This window comes from Phascolarctos cinereus, unplaced genomic scaffold (assembly GCF_003287225.1).
Source record: "Phascolarctos cinereus isolate Bilbo 61053 unplaced genomic scaffold, phaCin_HiC Scaffold_2;HRSCAF=192, whole genome shotgun sequence".
NCBI lineage: Eukaryota > Metazoa > Chordata > Mammalia > Diprotodontia > Phascolarctidae > Phascolarctos > Phascolarctos cinereus.
In genome coordinates, this window is record NW_027555625.1 from 314,648,258 (window position 1) to 314,665,598 (window position 17,341).

Sequence of the window (17,341 nt, forward strand, 5' to 3'; positions counted from 1 at the left end):
GGGGGGAGGAGCGGGGGCGGTGCCGCGGGTTCTCTATGGTCGCGTCCGATGGATAGAAGGGCGCGGGCGGGGCGGCGCGCGAAGCCTGGTGGGAGCGCGACGGGCGGGCCGGTAGCCTACAGCCGTGAACAGATATGGTCCCCGCAGCGTGGGCGCTCATCCTACCCCTGCTCGGGCTCCTGCTGCCCGAGCGGGCCCTTGCCCATGCCTGGGACCCCGCTGGCTACCTGCTCTACTGTCCCTGCATGGGTAAGGCCTCCTGAGCCGGGCGCCCCCTGCTGGGCTCTTCCTGGCGATCCTGCACGAGTCCCCAAGAGCCTGGCTCCGGACCAATTCACTCTGCGGGGTGGGAAGGGGATGAGCCTCTCTGGGGGCTCGGACCTGTCCGCTGTGACCCCTTAAGCGCCCACCAGCTTGTTCTCCTTCAGATCCAGGTTGAGTCTGCCCAGGGACTGGACCAGTCCACTGTGGCCTCAGGAGGAACCTGCCCTGTGGCCCCCGACCTGTCCACTCTGGTCCTGGGAAGGGGCGGGGGGAGGACCCGCCAGTTCCGGCCCAGTTGGTCCATTTCAGCTCCCTGGGGGAACCTGACCGGTGTTCCCAGATAGCCTCCCCGAACTGTTCCCCCAGACCGCCCTGTAAGCCCTGTTTGGCCACCCAGGGAGTGTTCGTCTAAAGGCCCTGCCCCAGCCATGCAGATGTTGGAGATGATTGAAGTTATGCTATCCTGCCTGCTCCTTTGCATCAGCTAGGCGTTCCTTCTCTGCGGAGCCCCAGCCCCCTCCTCCCCAGAAAATAGACCAGGGATCTTTCTGGGCCCTTGGCCTCTTTTCCAGAGGAATGGCCAGGAAACGTAGACTGCTAGAATCTTTAAGTTGGAAGGGACTTGAACTCCTGTCCCTCCATTTTGCAGATGGGAAAACTGAGACCCAGAGAGGAAATGACTTGACTAAGATCACTCAGTGGGTCAGTGGCAGACCTCCAACTAGAACTCTGGGTTTTCAAAGCTAGGGACAGGTAGCCAGGAAGGAGTTATAATTTTCTTAATTAAACATTTTCTTGTTTTCTCCCCTTCATCCCCCTAGAGATAAGAACTCTTGCCAACTGAAACAACTTGCCACCATCCTGATGGAACGAAAACTAGATTTGGAGTCAAAAGATCTGAATTCAAATCCTGGCTTTGCTACTTATTATTGTGACTTTGTACAAGAGGACATTGCTCATTTCTCTGGGCCTCAGTTTGTAAATTAAGGGAGTCAGAAATACTCTTTTCAGGTTCCTTCTGGTTCTTATAATTTTTTAGCTCACTTCTATTCCACAAACATTAAATACTTATTCTGTACATAGCTGAACTGTTTCTGTCAGTACCTCATGGCTCCCTCTCAACCTGGCTTATTCATGTTTCCAGGGCGGTTTGGGAACCAGGCAGATCACTTCTTGGGCTCCTTGGCATTTGCAAAGCTACTGAACCGAACCCTGGCTGTCCCACCATGGATTGAATACCAGCATCACAAGCCTCCATACACCAATGTGAGTCCTAGGTTTTGCCTCAGCCTTAACCCTGCCATTCAGGATTTTGAGAGAATTTACAAATTCCACAGTGGGTCCATGGGATACTCTCAATAAACTGTGGCTTTTTTACTGGGTCCACCTCAGGGATTACAAGCACATATTCTTTTTCCTGGTATCCTATTCTGTCTTCAGAAAGTGTGATTGGATCTGTTTGCCCTATAGTATGAATAGGTTGCACTGAACCATCCTCATTCTCATCTCGGCTTATTTGTGACATACGCTGCAAAGGTGAAATGGTATTTGGAGTTTAATCTGTGACTGTGAGCCAAGGCAGAAGTTAGCCAGCTTACATTAAATTCAAACGCATGGCTCCTGGCTCACTAGCAGTATATTTTCAATGAGTTCACCGAGACATAGGCTGGCAATGCCTATAGACACAGACGTAGCAATGGCTGGTTTTCCTTTTCCTCTAAGAGATGGCATCTACCCAAGGGTAAAGGAGGGCATAAAATGGCTCCTCCTTATCAAGACAATAGTTAAAGTAACCCCTAAATCATTCCTTTCTCTTCTCTTCATTTTTTCCCCTTATTTTCCCTCTCCCCAATTCTTCTCCATTCTTGCTTTGTTACTTCTCTTTTCTCTTTTACATTTTCTCTCTTTTCTCCCTTCTCTTTCTTTATTCCACTTCTCTTTCCTACTATCTTTCTGTCCCTCTTCCATTCTTATAGCTGCATGTGTCCTATGAGACATACTTCAAGTTAGAGCCACTCAAGAAATATCATCGGGTCATCAGCTTGGAAAAGTTCATGGAGAAGTTGGCTCCAATCCACTGGCCCCCTGAGAATCGAGTGGCCTACTGCTTTGATGTTGCAGCCCAGCGGAGTGCTGACAAGAAGACCTGCCCCATGAAGGTGGGTCCTTGGATGCCTTGGCCTTCACTCCATTTGTCCATACCTGGAACCTACTGTACTTTCTACTTATATATTTCTTTTGTGCGCTCTTTCTTCCTGCATCTTTTCCTCAGGCCAAATGTAGCTGCAAGGAGTACTCCTTCTGTTGAGTTCCCCTATGGTTCCTTAAAAATACCACCTAGCAATGTGCCATATGAAATATGGTGGGAAGAGTACCAGACAAGTGGTCAGGAAATCCAGGTCCCAAGCTTACTTCTACCAGTAATTCATGGCATGACTTTACATGTCACCCCTCTTTAGATGTCACACCTGGTCCTTTGGTCCTACTTGTGAGTTGAATTAAACGATCCATAAGGGTCCCTTCCAGTTCCAACATTTTGTGATTGTGTTAACTGCAAATTACTGTAATGGTTAGAAGTCATTCGAGTCCAGGGCTCAAATTCAATCTAATTCCTTACAGTAAATACTCGATAAAATGTTTGTTTAGGCAGATCAATTTGTATTGCTTTTTGGAAATTATGAAGCTATAGGGGTGAGCAGTATGTGATGCCCTTCAGAACCTTAATAATTAATTTAGACTTTATACACTTCCCATTTCAATCACGCTGACCCACAATCCCCATACACAGTGTTTCCAGTCCTACTCCCATGCCTTTGCCCAGATTCCTCCCTCCTTATGTCTGGAATACATTCCTTGAAAGTACAGATGAGGTACCACCTCCTACATGAGGTCTTTCCTGATCCCCTTCTCCCCCCTAGGCCCCAACTATTAGCACTGGCATTATTTTGTATGACTTTATGTATGCTTTGTATTCACTTACCTTTGTTCAGGCCATTCAGACATTCGTTGTCACCTGGAATTAGATCTCTTGTCATCTCCACACAGAACCCACCCCTAGTCTGTTCTTTTTGTCTTTTCAAAGCCCAGCTCCATTTGTCCACTTAGTACCTAGCTCCTGCCCATCCAAGCAACTGACTGAATATGTTGTTTTGCAGGAAGGGAACCCCTTTGGTCCATTCTGGGATCAGTTCAATGTCAATTTTAATAGATCAGAACTTTTTGGTGGCATCTCCTTCAGCTCTTCCTACAAGGACCACTGGATCCAAAGGTACTCAGAGTGGGGGGGGTGGGAGTGGAAAGGGGTTCGGGCAATCAGGTGTTAGCAGTGGAGGTCAGTAACTGGCCGGAGCCCCATTCTGCCTCCCGATTCCACCCTATAACACACAATTACTTGGAATCGAAGGGGTAGCCAGTACATCTGTTGAACCTGTGAGGCTTAGAGACCAAGGCATAACCCACAGCAAAGGGCCAGTATCCAGAGAGTATCTGCTGTCTGATCTGTTCTCATTTCACAGCCTCACACCGTGGGACATTGACCTACTGTGGGGTTGAGCAATAGTTTATCCCCTGATAAAAACTATCATAAAATGAACATTTTATGATCACATGAACCTGGGTTTCCTGGTCAAGGCATGAGAATTACTTGCCAGTTAATCTTCCTCTTCAGAAGTTAAAATTGGAAGCTGCTTCTATGTGAGAAAAAAAATTCCAGCCTCAGTTAAGAAAATGATGTCATCCTGGTAATCATCAGATACAGGATAATTAATAATTGCCCTTAGACATATAGCATTGTTTAGAAAAAAGTAGGTTAAGTGGACAGACACATTTATCAAATGCTTGTTTACAATATGTTAGACACTAGGTACTGGGAGAAATATAGAAGAGCAGAAGACTTCATGGTCCCAGATTTTAAGAACTTTATATTTGAGTTAGGGAGAGAAAACTTAAGCAATCCAAAGTGGTCAGAGCTAAATGCCCCATGGTGGTAAAGATAATAAATGTTGCAGGAGGCAGAGAAAGGAAGGATCAAGAGGCCTAGAATGGTCTCCATGGAGAAAATTGGTCTGGTTCTGGGCTGTGAAGGATAGGAAGGTTTGGGAGAGGCAGAAAGAAGGGGCATCATGTGGGGCAGATAGAAGCATAGTTCTTAAACCACTAAACTCTGTTTTTAAACTAATGCCCTTGATTCATTCGGACAGAGTAGTGTTTCCAACATAATACAAGCTGAGGCAGAGAGATGTGTGACTATCAAAACTACTTTTTATTGGTGTTAAGTGAAGAGATGTCTCACTAAAAGCCCCTGTTAATAGGAATGTATATGTAGAGTCTATATCAGGTTGCACTCTGTCTTGGGGAGGGAGGCAGGGAACTCCAGAGAGGGAGAAAATTTAAAACTCAAAAGCTTATGGAAGTGATTGTTGAAAACCAAAAATAAATTAATTAATGAAAGGTGGGAAAGTCAAATCAAATCTGCTGCTGCTTCATTACGGTATGAAGATGGAGTGAGAGGGTTGAGTTCCCAAAGTCTTCACCAGTGAAGCTGGAAAGACCGAGGATGGGCCCAGCACTTGGCTGTGTGTCTGTGATCTGAGCCATCACGAGAGAGAGATTCATCATGAGAAAGCCGGTCTCTACTGCCGCACGTTATGAGCACCATCTACTACGGATCAGAGGGGCAGAGGTAGATAGTGTTGAGAGTGCCCATATCAGTGAGATCATGTCTCCTCTAGGGACTGAGGTATAGAGACTGGTTTTTGTTTCTTTTTTAATAAATAGAGGGAGCAGCTAGGTGGCACCTGAGTTCAAATGCAGCCTCAGACACTTAACACTTACTAGCTGTGTGACTCTGGGCAAGTCACTTATCCCCATTTGCCTAAAAATAGAAAGAAAGAAAGAAAGAAAGTTAAATAAATAAATAAATAAATAAATAGATTAGAACTTGTAATAATCAGTCACATTTATTTAAAGTTTACAAAGTATTTTCCTCCCAAGTCTGTGAGCTAGGTTGTGCAAGTATCATTATTCCCATTTTGAAAGTGAACAAACTGAGGCAAAGAGAGTTTGTGTCTAGCTCTTGGTGACACAACTAGTGAATATTGGAGCCAGGATACAAATACATTGTCATTCTTCAAAAGTACCACAGCTCACAAGCTGAACTCCTCTTTGGGAATAGGCTTCCTGGGCAGGTCCATTTGGCCCCCGCCCTCCCCCCCAAAAAAATCTGTCTTATTGTTTTATAGTCACACTTCATTTCTGACCCAGACTGAATTTCTGTATGTCATTGCTATCTCTTCCTCTGCACTCAGCTCCAAATAGCTCTTGGACATTTACCAGAACACTAGCAAGTGCCCGCCTCACCAAAAATGGGAAGTTTGCTTCCATTGAGGAGATTCCAAAGAGGCCTGCCACAAGCCCTGAAGGCCATTTGCAAAGTGAGCACTGATACATCATGAGCCTTGTTAGAATGTGTGAACTCCCAGGGGGTTTGCTTTGAGAGAAACAGCTCATTTGGGGTGTATGAGTTCTATTGTGTATTTGTTTTTAGGTAGCCTCATTACTCCACAGTTACCCCTTGGATTTACATAGTCAAAAATTTTTTTGCTGTGGTTTGATGCCTTCAGTCACATGGCCCCAGTAGTTCTAACTGGGGGAATCTGTAATGTGTGTGTATGTACACACATATGTAGATGTATATACATATGTGTATCTATATGTATGTGTAGATAAATAGACACAGATAGATAGATAGATGCCTTTTCAGGACAAAGAATGACCTCTTGGGAGAGGAGTCATTCTGAGGTTCTGTGGTGGGCATGAAATTTGATAAAGAAGGCAGCAAATATGTTTATTGGGGTAAAGTTGGAGGAGTTTGTAATGATGACATGGTGTCTGAAAGATTGCAGATTACAGAACTCTAGGAATTAAGAGAACTGGGTTTGAGTTCTGTCTCTGCCTGGTATTAGGTGTGGAACTGTGGGCATGTTATTTCACCTTTCCAGGCTTCAAAAGTACTATAGAAATGTAAGTTATACCTCTACTTCCTCTTCCTTCTCTTCTTCTTCCTTCTCCTCCTCTTTCTCCTTCTTCCTCCTTTTCTTCCTTCTCCTCCCCCTCCTCTTCCTCTTCCCTCCTTCCTCCTCTCCTTCTTCTCTGAGCACCAGTTTCCTCATCTACAAAATATGGATGATAAATAATACTTGGGTTACCTTCCTCATAGGGTTGTCTCAAGGAAAGAATTTTATAAACTGTAAAACACTATTTAAATGTGAGTCGTTGTTATTGTTTAAAATAATAATGTAGCTGTTAAGGGTGAGGTACTGCAGGCATTAGAGGAGAGAAGGGAGAATGCCGTTCCTGGTAGCCTGTGATAAAAAGTTCTAGAAACACTCATAAAATGACCATAATGGTTCAGCCAGAAGATGATCAGAGCTGGAACAAGTAAAGAAAGACCGTGGATCTCATGGTTGTTATTCAAGCTTGCTTCCCAAAAAGCAACTTTTCATCCCTATCAGGAAAAAAACAACTTGATCAATCTATTCTAGATGACTTATTCCTGGACAACGAAAGAACCATTTTGACATTTCTTACAAGACAAAGGGCCTCTTCCCTGCTTGGTCACTTTATCCCCTCATTCACTGGGCCTGATCCAGCTAGTGGGTGACATATTCCAGATCTGATAGGAACGTGGAATTTCCAAAATTACTGTCTTAAATGAAGAGGTGTCTGAGATGGATGGGATTGGTGATTTTTATACTTGATCCTGGTTGACATCCCTACTGCTTCTGGTACCTGCAAATGAGTATAATTCAATAGAAGAAAGAAATAGTTCTTTCTTCATTTTGAAAATAAGCCAATCTGGTCTTTTTAGGAATATATATATTTTTAAATCCTTCTAAGTTAAAGGTGGTCTTAGCTGAAGAAGAGCCGTAGGCTTGTTCTACAGAGTCACATTCATTGAGGCCCTGAGCAAAACCTATTTCTTCTCTAAAGGCAGCCACTTGTCCGTACAGCTGAAGTATGTTCATTATTTGCTGAGTATAAGGCCCAAAGCTCTGGCTGGCGCCACACCCAGGAGTGAATTACAGCACCACAGATTGGGAGCCAACATGACATTCACAAGGTTAGAAGACTCCACTGTAAATTTTTAATTACAAAACAAGCAGACAGGATTGTAAATTCCAAGTCAGAGACAATAATGCTTTGAGCTCTGCACCTAGCACTCTTATCAGTTCGTTGGGATTTCAAAATCTCTTGTGCTTGTTGCATGTGGTGCGACTTTTCAGCTACTCCGAGGTCATGGCGCAACTTCATCCATTTCCTGTGGGGGTATGCTTTAGGCTCATGTCTTTTCCCTTCATCCTTCTCCCTTGAGGTGGCTGGGCCTGTGACTCAGCCTGCCCTCTTCTCCCTCCTAGGTTTCCCCCAGATAAACACCCAGTGCTTGCCCTGCCTGGAGCTCCAGCCCAATTTCCAGTGTTGGAGGAACACAAGGCCCTGCAGAAGTACATGGTATGGTCAGACGAGATGACAAAGAAGGGGGAGGCCCAGATCCAGTCTCATCTCATCAGGCCTTACATTGGGGTTCATCTCCGAATTGGCTCTGACTGGGTAACTTTTCTATTTACCTTGTGGATCTTTAAGTGCCCTGAGCTTACCGGTGTGTGTGCAATTGTAGGAATATCATGAGTGTGTTTGATGTTTGTGGTTTGCTAACGTTCTCCTGCTGGATTCCCTTTCAACAAAAAAAAGCTCAGTTGTGATCTATTCTGCGTCACAGAGACCTCCAATAGTCACCATTTTTCTCCCTGTTTTATAGATGGATAGACTGAGGCAGTGAGAGGTCATGCATGTGATATTCTCCGCAGATCAGGCAACAGGCCAGTGACAGAGGGGAAAATAGAATATGGGAATCTTGACCCTCCATCCCTTGTGCTAGCTTGTGGAATCTTGTGAAAGACAAGCTCTTAGAAACTGGGGTAGGATACTTTTTTACCGTATCAAGGAGCCAAGATATTACCCACATGGATGCTCTCAGTACCATGTAGATATAGGTTATAACTCCTCTTTGCTATATCAAGCAGTTGAATGCTGGGGCCAGGCCTCTGTGGATAAGCTTCTCTGCACTTAAAGGGGCTGTTCCACAGCTGATGAATACATGGTCCTGGTGCTAGTTCATGCCAGCTTGGCAGGACCTGGCCGGAGCTGGTGCCCCACTGCCCTCCCTGCCATGGAGAATCCAGGAATATCTGCATCACAGAGACCTCCAAGCAGGCTGGTATAGAGGAGGCAGTGAGGGATAAGCGGAGATAAATCCAGCTGCCCCTTGAGAGCATGAAAACTGACCGGATATATTCAGAAATTTCACAGGGAAGAGTGCAAGAAACCCATAGGAACGTATATTATTTTTTTATTGTGTTGTTAATTTTTCCCATCAGAATGTAAAGTTTTGAGTTTGAATTTTGTATTTTCTTTGGAGGATTTTTCTTAATTTATAGAGAAGGGGGCCATCAGAAGGAGAGTGATATCTCTTTAATCCTTTCTTTTCCTCTTACTTCCTGTTCCTCCTCACATCTTGCCCCTTTAGAAAAATGCCTGTAATATGCTGAAGGACGGAACAGCGGGCTCCCACTTCATGGCTTCACCCCAGTGTGTGGGCTACAACCGCAGCACTGCCACGCCTCTCACCATGGCCATGTGCCTGCCAGACCTGAAGGAGATCAAACGTGCCCTGAGGCTCTGGGTGAAGACGGCCAAAGCCCAGTCCATCTACATTGCCACAGACTCAGAGAGCTATGTCTCTGAAATTCAGCAGCTGTTCAAAGGGAAGGTAGGTTCTTGGGGAGAGAAGGGAGCGCAGTGTTAGAAACTGACCAGAGACGAAGCTGGGATTACTCTTTGCCTGCTTGTGTGGAACTGTGACATGTGAGGGAGGGAGGCAGGCTGATGAGAAAAAGGCTGGACCAGCTCCTTAGGGGCTGGCAGCCTATGCCACCATTAGCAGGTCTGTTTTGTCACTGCGGCTACTTCTAGCTTCTCTGGGCCTTTCCTCCCTTTGTTTGTCCTTCTCTCCACCTGCTTACCAGCACCAGGAAGGGCTCTGATTTGTGACGGCTAACTGCGGTCACCATTAATCCTCCTTTTCTCTGACCACCAAGAGGGCTTGCTTATTGCTCTTTCCTGGATTCTCTCATTGTAATGTTCTAATTGTTTCCATATGTGTAAATCCTTCACAAGTCAGAGGCTGTGTGTTCTTATACAAGAAAGAGATGGAATAGCAACATCGTAGAGTGGAAAAAATATTGCAGTCAGGAGTTCAGATCTGGTTTAATCCATCAACAGATCAATCGACAAACATTTATGAAGTACCTCCTTTGTGCCGACACTGTGTTGAAGTACTGATTAAAAATTCCTGGCTTTCACATTCTCTCCCTCTGTATTAGGCAACGTCTCAAAGCCTCACTTTACTCCTGTGTAACATGGAGGTAATAATCGCTGCACCATCCAGCCTGTGAGGGTAGGGTTGGAGGAAAGAATTTGATTAGCCTTAACATGCTCTATAAATGGGAATGATCTGATGGTGGTGGTGGTGATAATGACTGGCCTTCTTTCTCTGTCCCCAGGCCCAGGCTATCAGTGCCACCCCAAAGAAGAGGGTGGCTTTGGAAGCCCTATGTTCTGCCCTCTTTGCCATCCCCTGTTATTAGTGGATATATGGTAGAAGTGGTGGGTTTGTCACTTTTTTAGAGTATGTGGACTCTTTTTTCCTTGAGACAACATGGGATAGTGGGAAGAGCACCAGATTTATGGTTATAAGTTGTTGTTCAGTTATTTCAGTCATATCCAACTCTTTTTGACCCCATTTGGGGTTTTCTTGGCAAAGGTACTGGAGTGGTTTGCCATTTCCTTCTCCAACTCATTTTACAGATAAGGAAACTGAGGCAAACAGGGTTAAGTGATCAGCTAGTGTCTGAGGCTGGATTTGAAATCATGTCTTCCTGACTCCAGGCCCAGCTCTTTATCCACTGAGCCACCTGGCTGCCCCATGTAGTCATGAAGACCAGGGTTCAAATTCTAGGTTCATCACTAACTAGTATGACTTGACTCCAAACCAGTGTTTTTATTCACTACTCCATGCTGACTTTCTATCTTTGTCTCATATACAACATAAGCCTTGCCTTATAGGGCTTACAGTCATGTTGAAAGAGAAAGAAATTTAATACAAGGAAACAGCTAGAACATCCACCAAAGTGCTAATTTAAACACAGCCAGTGACTAGATTATAGTACGAGATTTGTACCATAGTGTAGTTCAGGATTTGTATCCAGAAGACAGGTAATGGATCACACTTCTCTTAGTTGAAAGTGGGAGATGACAGGTGTGAAATGTTGGCTTTGCTGTCTGACATGGTCACTGTATTCAGTTTTTCCCAGCATTTTTTTGTCTTTGTTTTAAGGGAAGGTTCTATGAGAAAAGGAAGATTTTGGGGGCAGCTAGGTGGTACAGTGGATAGAACACTGGCCCTGGAGTCAGGAGGACCTGAGTTCAAATCCAGCCTCGGACTCTTGACACTTTCTAGCTGTGTGACCCTGGGCAAGTCACTTAACCCTGATTGCCTCACAAAAAAAAAAAAGAAGAGGGGAGATTATGGGAAATGGTGGTGATATAAAGACCAAAAAGCTTCAGTAAAACATTTTTAAATGAGTTTGTGTAGATGATCAAGAAAACAACCCACCGGAGGCAATAGGGTTCATTGGACAGAGCCCTGGACTTGGGATCAGGAGAATAAGGTTCAGGTCTTCACTCTGCCTCTTAGGAGCTTCATGACCTTGTGCTAGTCATGTGAACTTTTTTTCCTCCTCTGTAAAATGGAGACAATAATTATTATTTTACTTACCTCACTGGGGTGCTGTGAGGAAAGCCCTCTGTAAACCTTGAAGAGCCATAGAAATATGAACTTCTTGTTGCTCTGGAGGAGTTCAGACTAGATCTCAGTGTTAATGAAAGGATACAGTTTGTAGAGGCCAAAGGAGGGAGAGAGCATTTCCAGCAAAGGCAGAAGGGCAAGAGAACGTAGGGGCAGGAACAAATCCTAATACCTTTAGAAATGTTCAGGAGATTTACCTGGCTGGAGTGGAGGAGGGGTTGGATAAGGGACTAAGGGAAGGTAGCAATGGAGAAAGATACAGATATAGGCTGAACTAGCAAGTTCATGGGTGTGTCATACTGGAAAAGATTGGAGACTTGTTTGTGCCAAATGTGAGGTGGAATTTGATTCTGTGTATTAGTCCTCTTGGCTCTTTAAATTTTCAGTCATGACCTCAGACCCTAGGAAAGAAAATACTATTGAATCTGACTCTCATTGAAGCCTGGAATTCAAGGCCCTCCACGCTCTGGTTCTATCTTAATTTTTCATATTCTTTTACTCTGAACTTAAACACCAAAAAGAAAAAATTTCAACACATTCCAGGAGAACAGGAAAAAAAAGTGTTCTATATGAAATTGTGAATCTCTGTTTCACACCCCTGGCCTTTTTGAAGAGTACATAATAAATTCTACAAGTTACTTTCAAAATTGTCCTGCTTGTCTGAACTTCCTTCTGTTCTCTTCTGGGCATTTTTTTAAATGGCTCTCTCTCTCTCTCTCTCTCTCTCTCTCTCTCTCTCTCTCTCTCTCTCTCTCTCTCTCTCAACATCATTATTGCTAATCTCCTCTTCCTCTTTCCCATTAACTGCGAAAAGTAAAAAAGAGGGGGAAAACCCCTTGGAACAAATAAGCCATGGTTATATCCAAAAATGTGTGTCTCTGCACCTTGTATTACTCACCTCTCTCAGGAGGTAGGTAACATGCTTCAGTAAAGGTCCTCCAAGTCAGTGCTTTAATGAGAGTTCTTGAGTTTTTCAAAGCTGACTTTCTTTAGACTGTTGTTGCCCATATTTGAATTGTTCTCCTGGTTCTGCTCTCACAATTCAGGATTCTTTGAAATAGTCACTTTCGTCACTTCTTACAATGAAGTGATAGTCTATTGCATTCCTATTCAAGTTTTCCAGCCATTTCCCGCTTGTCTAAGAAGCGAGCTAAGGCACCTCATATTCTAGTTCTTTTCTTTCCCTTCCCCCACTTTTAATCCTTCCTTCAGGATTAGGAAGTTTGTTTTGCTTGTGACTATTCCCTCCTCAGTATTATCTTCTTTCTTAACTCCTCTGTGCCCTCCCCCACTTCTCACTTGTTTCCCTGTTGAGTCTAATGTATTTCTACACCAAACTGGTATGTGTTTTCATGCCAACCCTTACCTTTCCACCTTTATCTCACGTTACTACTCCCTTTTGTAATCTGTGCCTTGCCTAACTGCTCTTTTTTCTACCCTACCTACACCTTGCCCTCTTCAGTTTTCTCTCTATGTTCCTTTGTGCCTGGAATGTCCTCCTGATCCCTCTTGACCTGTTGGAAACCTACCCAATCCTTTCAAGCCCACCCCAAGTGCTACCTTCTCCATAAGGCCTTCTCTGATTCCCCCCCCCCGAAAAAATTGCATTCTTCCCTTTTAGACTTTACATAGTATTTAGCTTGTGCCTTTTTAATGCTCTTATTTCAACAGTTTAAGGAATTATTCACCTCCATAGAAGATCTACTGAATTTGTTGGGATATCTTTTTCTGGTTCTTGAGATGTCTTGCAGGTACCAGTGAAGCACTTTCCCCCTTTTCTCCCACTTTCATTAAATGACTAGCCTGATTCTTTTTCTGATCAAACATCACCTCAATCCCTGAGGCTCAAAACCTAGGAGTCATCCTGGATTCCTCATGATCTCTCCCCCTCTACATCCAAGTTGTTACTTTCACCTTTAGTTAGTTTCACCTTTGCAACATCTATCAAACATGCTCCTTTCTTTCCTCGGACACTGTTACTGCCTGGTGCAGATGCTCATCACTTCACACAGATTATTGCAGTAGCCTGAAGTGGCTCTGCCTGCCTCAAGTCTCTCCTCTTCCCCAGTCCATCCTCCATTCAGCTACTGAAGTGATTTTCCTAAAGCATTGGTCTGACCGTGTTATCCCCCTATTCGATATACCCTAGTGACTTCCTGGGGCTTCCAGAATCAAATACAAACTTTGATTCAAAGCCCTCTGTAACGTAGCCCCCTCCTACCTTCCCAGTCTTCTTACACCTCACTCCCCAGCAAGTACTTCTCAGTCCAATGACACTGGCCTTCTGGCAGTTCCATGAACAAGACACTTCCCTCTCAACTCCTGGTATTTTCTTTGGCTGTCCATTACGCTTATGTTGGGAAGACTCTTCTCTGCTCTGACTACTGACCTCCCTGGCTTCCTTTAATTCTCAGCTTAAGCCTCATTTTTTACAGGAAGCCTTTCCCTAACACCTCTTCATTCTAGTGTTTTCCCTCTTTTAATTATTTCCTGTTTACCCTGTATGTAGTTTGTTTTGCACATATTTGTTTGCATGTTATCTCTCCCATTAGATTGTGAGTTCCTTGAGGGCAAGGACTATCTTTTGCCTCCTTTGGTATCCCCTGTGCTTAGCCTAGGACTCCAGCCATTAATCAGTCAATGAGCATTTATTCTATGTACCAGGCTCTGTGCTAAGAGCTAGGGATACAAAAAGAGGCCAAAGATAGTCCCTGCCCTCAAAGACCTCACAATCTAAATGAGGGAGATAACATGCAAACAAATATATACAAAACAAACTATATACTGGATAAATAGGAAATAATTAAAAGAGGAAAATGGTAGAATGAAGAGGTATTAGGGAAGACTTCCTGTAGAAAGGTAGGATTTTCATTAGATATTAAAGGAAGCCAGAGAGGTCAGTAGTCAGAGCAGATGAGAAAAGAACATTTCAGGCAAAAGGGACAGCCAGAGAGAATTTTCTGCTGGGGGTTGAGAGTGAAGTGTCTTGTTCATGGAACAGCCGGGAGGCCAGTGGCCCTGGATTGTAAGCTGTAAAAAGACTGGGAAGGTAGGAGGGGCTAGGTTATAGTGGGCTCTGAATGCCCTTTAAGTCAAAGTTTGCATTTGATCCTGGAGGCAATAGAAAGCCACTAGAGTTTACTGAGTAGGGGTGGGTGACGTGATCAGACCTGCATTTTAGGAAATCACTTTAGTAGCTGAATGGAGAGTAGATGAGTGGGAGGAGACTTGAGGCAGGCAAACCATCATAGTAGTCCAGATATGAGGCAATGAGGGCCTGCTATACCAGAGTTGTGGCAGTGTCAAAGGAGAGAAGGGGACGTATTCCAGAGTTTGAAAAGGTGAAATCAGCAGAACTTGGCAACAGCTTGAATGGGGATAGGGAATGTGGGGGCAGGAGTGAGGGAGTTGAGAGATGATGAGGAGTGGAGGATAGCATCTAGGTTACATATAGTAGTATTTTAATGAAGTAGTCATTTATTAATTGACTGATCTTTCACAGAGTTTCCCAGGTACAAGTCATTATTGGTTGCATAGTGCTTGTTTATGCCTACCATGTGGCTTACAGTTACTCTTTAAGGTCCCTGCAGTTGTGATTCTTTGAAAATTGTGGTATTCTGTTATTCAAAGCCAGGAGAACATTGCATTTATCATGTGTTATACATGGCAGTTTTTCGTGTTTGTGTCTTATCTCCCTATTATATTTTAAGCTCCATGAGATCAGAGGCAATATCTTAGCTAAACTTTGCATCTCTGTCATCACTAGACACTGCTATACCCCTGTGTAGTAGGTACTTTGTTAGTGTTAGTTAAACTGTTGAAATGAATTGGCCCAAGTCCCTCAGATTAACCTGCTCTGCCTCTTTTCCCCCTGTAGGTGAAGGTGGTGACCCTTCAGCCTGAAGTGGCACAGATTGACCTATATATCCTTGGCCAGGCAGACCACTTCATTGGCAACTGTGTCTCATCCTTTACTGCCTTTGTGAAACGGGAACGGGACTTACGGGGCCAGTCCTCCTCCTTCTTTGGCATGGACCGTCCCCCACAGCTCCGAGATGAGTTCTGATCTTCCATCCTCTCCCCCAGCAATCAAGGCCATAGATCCAGTGGTGGTGTGGTCATCTGACCAGACAGTGAGGTCAAGTTACCAGCCTGCTTCATTCCAAATGCTGGGGTGGGGGGGGGTGTGACTGTGTCCAGTGTCTGGTCTTAACCCACCTGAATTCCAGGATACAGGCTGCCTTCTCATCTTACCTGCTAGAGACCAGAAAGTAGAATACCTCAAATTGCAAGGGCTTCCTCTAAGAAAAGAGCTGGTCCATTTCTGGGTAATTCCAGAGCTAATCCTTAGTATTAGGCAATGGAATACCCTGTTTCTTCCTTATTTCCCCATGCTCCTCTGTCTTCATCCTGCTGTTTCTTCAAGGGGCCCGTGTTTAATTGGCACTCCATCACTGAAGTACATGGCCCTCCTGGTTCTCTAAGCTTCCACTGGCAACATAATGTGGTGAAGAGGGCACCGGATTTGGAAGCACTGGCTTTTCTACTTACAAGATGTGTGACCTTGAGTGAGTCACCTCAACTCTGTGGACCTCCCTTATCCCATCTGTAAAATAAGAGTGTTAGCATAGGTGACTTCCAAGGTCCCTTCCCACTCTAACTCTATAATCCTCTGAGCAGCAGATCTGGATTACAGCTTTTCTACTTTTAATACATGACCAGCCTAGATTTTCCTTCCCACATAACTATTTTTATAACAGGGGAAGGCATTCATATGGAAACCTAAAGTGGCCTTAATGGTGCAGACAGATGAGAAACTGAGGCAGGTTTGTTGGCTTAGGGTTGGCAGCCTATACCATGCTTGCCAAAGATGACCTTTTGGTTGCTTGCCACCTGCCCATGCTGGCCCCTGCCTTTCTGCACATCATGGTCACCCCTCCTTTTGTGGTTCTCCTCTTTGTGAGGCCCATGTGCACTGATATCACAGAAGGACCATTTTGGATAAGCTGACCCCTAGCACAGCCTCTCAGTATAAAGAGTTTGCTTAGAATGATTTTTACTTTCTCTGGGCTCCAGAGTGCTGACCAAAACTTTGTGCTTACTTCCTGCCTTCCTTCCTTTGCACAGTGGGATCTGATGAGGCTCTGGCGATGGGGTATGGACAACCAAGATGCAAGTGGTCCAGTCGCTGGATGGAACTTCCACATCTGACCTCTCACTCTTAAGTGACTCTTGACATCCTCCCTTACTCTAGTTTCCATCCTTTTTGCAGGACCTGGGAGATTTTCTTCCAAAGCTCTGTCTATATCTGGAGGAAGTCATTCCCTCTCAACATATTCTTATTACTAAGGCATTGTACAGTCATCCTGCCCGCTGCCCAAGGGTGGAAGCTTTAGCTAGATGACTAGTAAAATTCTCAGATTTCGACACTGAGAGATAGCCTGTCCCCCTCTGCTTGTCCTTGGTGGAGATAGTTCAGGCTGGGAGCTAGGAGACCTCTCAGAGGAATCCCAGGCTTGCCACTCGTCACTTTGGTTTTAACATTGACATTCTTCTTCTGAGAGGAGGAGCTTAATTCCCCTTGTAGGGTGGAAGTGATGTGTTGTAGAGGTGATCAGGGGCCTTGCCTCAGAATGCCCGTCTGAGAAGGGAAGACATGCAGGAAGATGAGTTTGTGCTGCTCAAATTCCCTTAAATCTCCTGGAAAGGAATTTTGTAATTTTTTTTTCAATAAAATACAGCCATACATTTTTAAGTCTTGAGGAAATTATCTAAATGACTATCTCTCACTCCTGTCTTCCTGTCCCTAACCAGCCAGGCAAGTTAACAAGCTGGAAAACTGACCTAGTAGCCTCCCGCTGTCCAAACATGCTTGTCACAAGAACAAACTTAGCTGCTCCTTTCTTAAAGCTTGGGTAGTTTAGTGAGCCATTGTGTAGCTTACATTTCTGCAGGGCTTGTACAGTATACAAAGTTCTTTCCTCACAATACCCCTGGCAAAGGAGACAAGGCAAGGCTTATCTTCATTTTACAAATAGTCACAATGAAACCCAGAAAGATGAAATTACTTGCTCAAGGTCACATGGTTAGCAGAGACTCAAACCCAGATCTTTGGTCTCCAAATCCAATGTGCTCCAATTCATCAATGGGCGA

The 17,341-nt window shown here is 44.5% G+C and overlaps 1 protein-coding gene across 4 annotated transcripts; it reads left to right on the forward strand.

Annotated features, from left to right (window-relative positions):
• Nucleotides 1–77: 77 nt before the first annotated feature.
• POFUT1 (protein O-fucosyltransferase 1) lies at nt 78–16,943 on the forward strand. Of its 4 annotated transcripts, none has more exons than XR_002325393.2 (8): nt 78–249; nt 1,409–1,530; nt 2,241–2,423; nt 3,420–3,532; nt 7,680–7,872; nt 8,849–9,091; nt 15,066–15,326; nt 16,316–16,943. XR_002325393.2 is itself a non-coding variant. In XM_020990725.2 (7 exons), the coding sequence occupies exons 1-7, from the start codon at nt 135–137 to the stop codon at nt 15,252–15,254; spliced, it is 1,158 nt and encodes a 385-aa protein (XP_020846384.1). In that variant the 5' UTR covers nt 79–134; the 3' UTR covers nt 15,255–16,943. The 4 variants fall into 4 exon arrangements, 2 of the variants coding, with proteins under 2 accessions (XP_020846384.1, XP_020846386.1); XR_002325392.2 differs by having other exon boundaries at nt 79–249; nt 15,066–15,756; XM_020990725.2 differs by having other exon boundaries at nt 79–249; nt 15,066–16,943.
• Nucleotides 16,944–17,341: the final 398 nt, after the last annotated feature.

Bases quoted from the DNA above. Each gene is read 5' to 3' on its own strand.
- POFUT1 (XM_020990725.2), top strand. From the start codon at position 135: ATGGTCCCCGCAGCGTGGGCGCTCATCCTACCCCTGCTCGGGCTCCTG. The intron at 3,533-7,679 runs GTACTCAGAGTG...TCTCCCTCCTAG, and splicing joins AAGGACCACTGGATCCAAAG to GTTTCCCCCAGATAAACACC. The intron at 9,092-15,065 runs GTAGGTTCTTGG...TTCCCCCTGTAG, and splicing joins AGCAGCTGTTCAAAGGGAAG to GTGAAGGTGGTGACCCTTCA.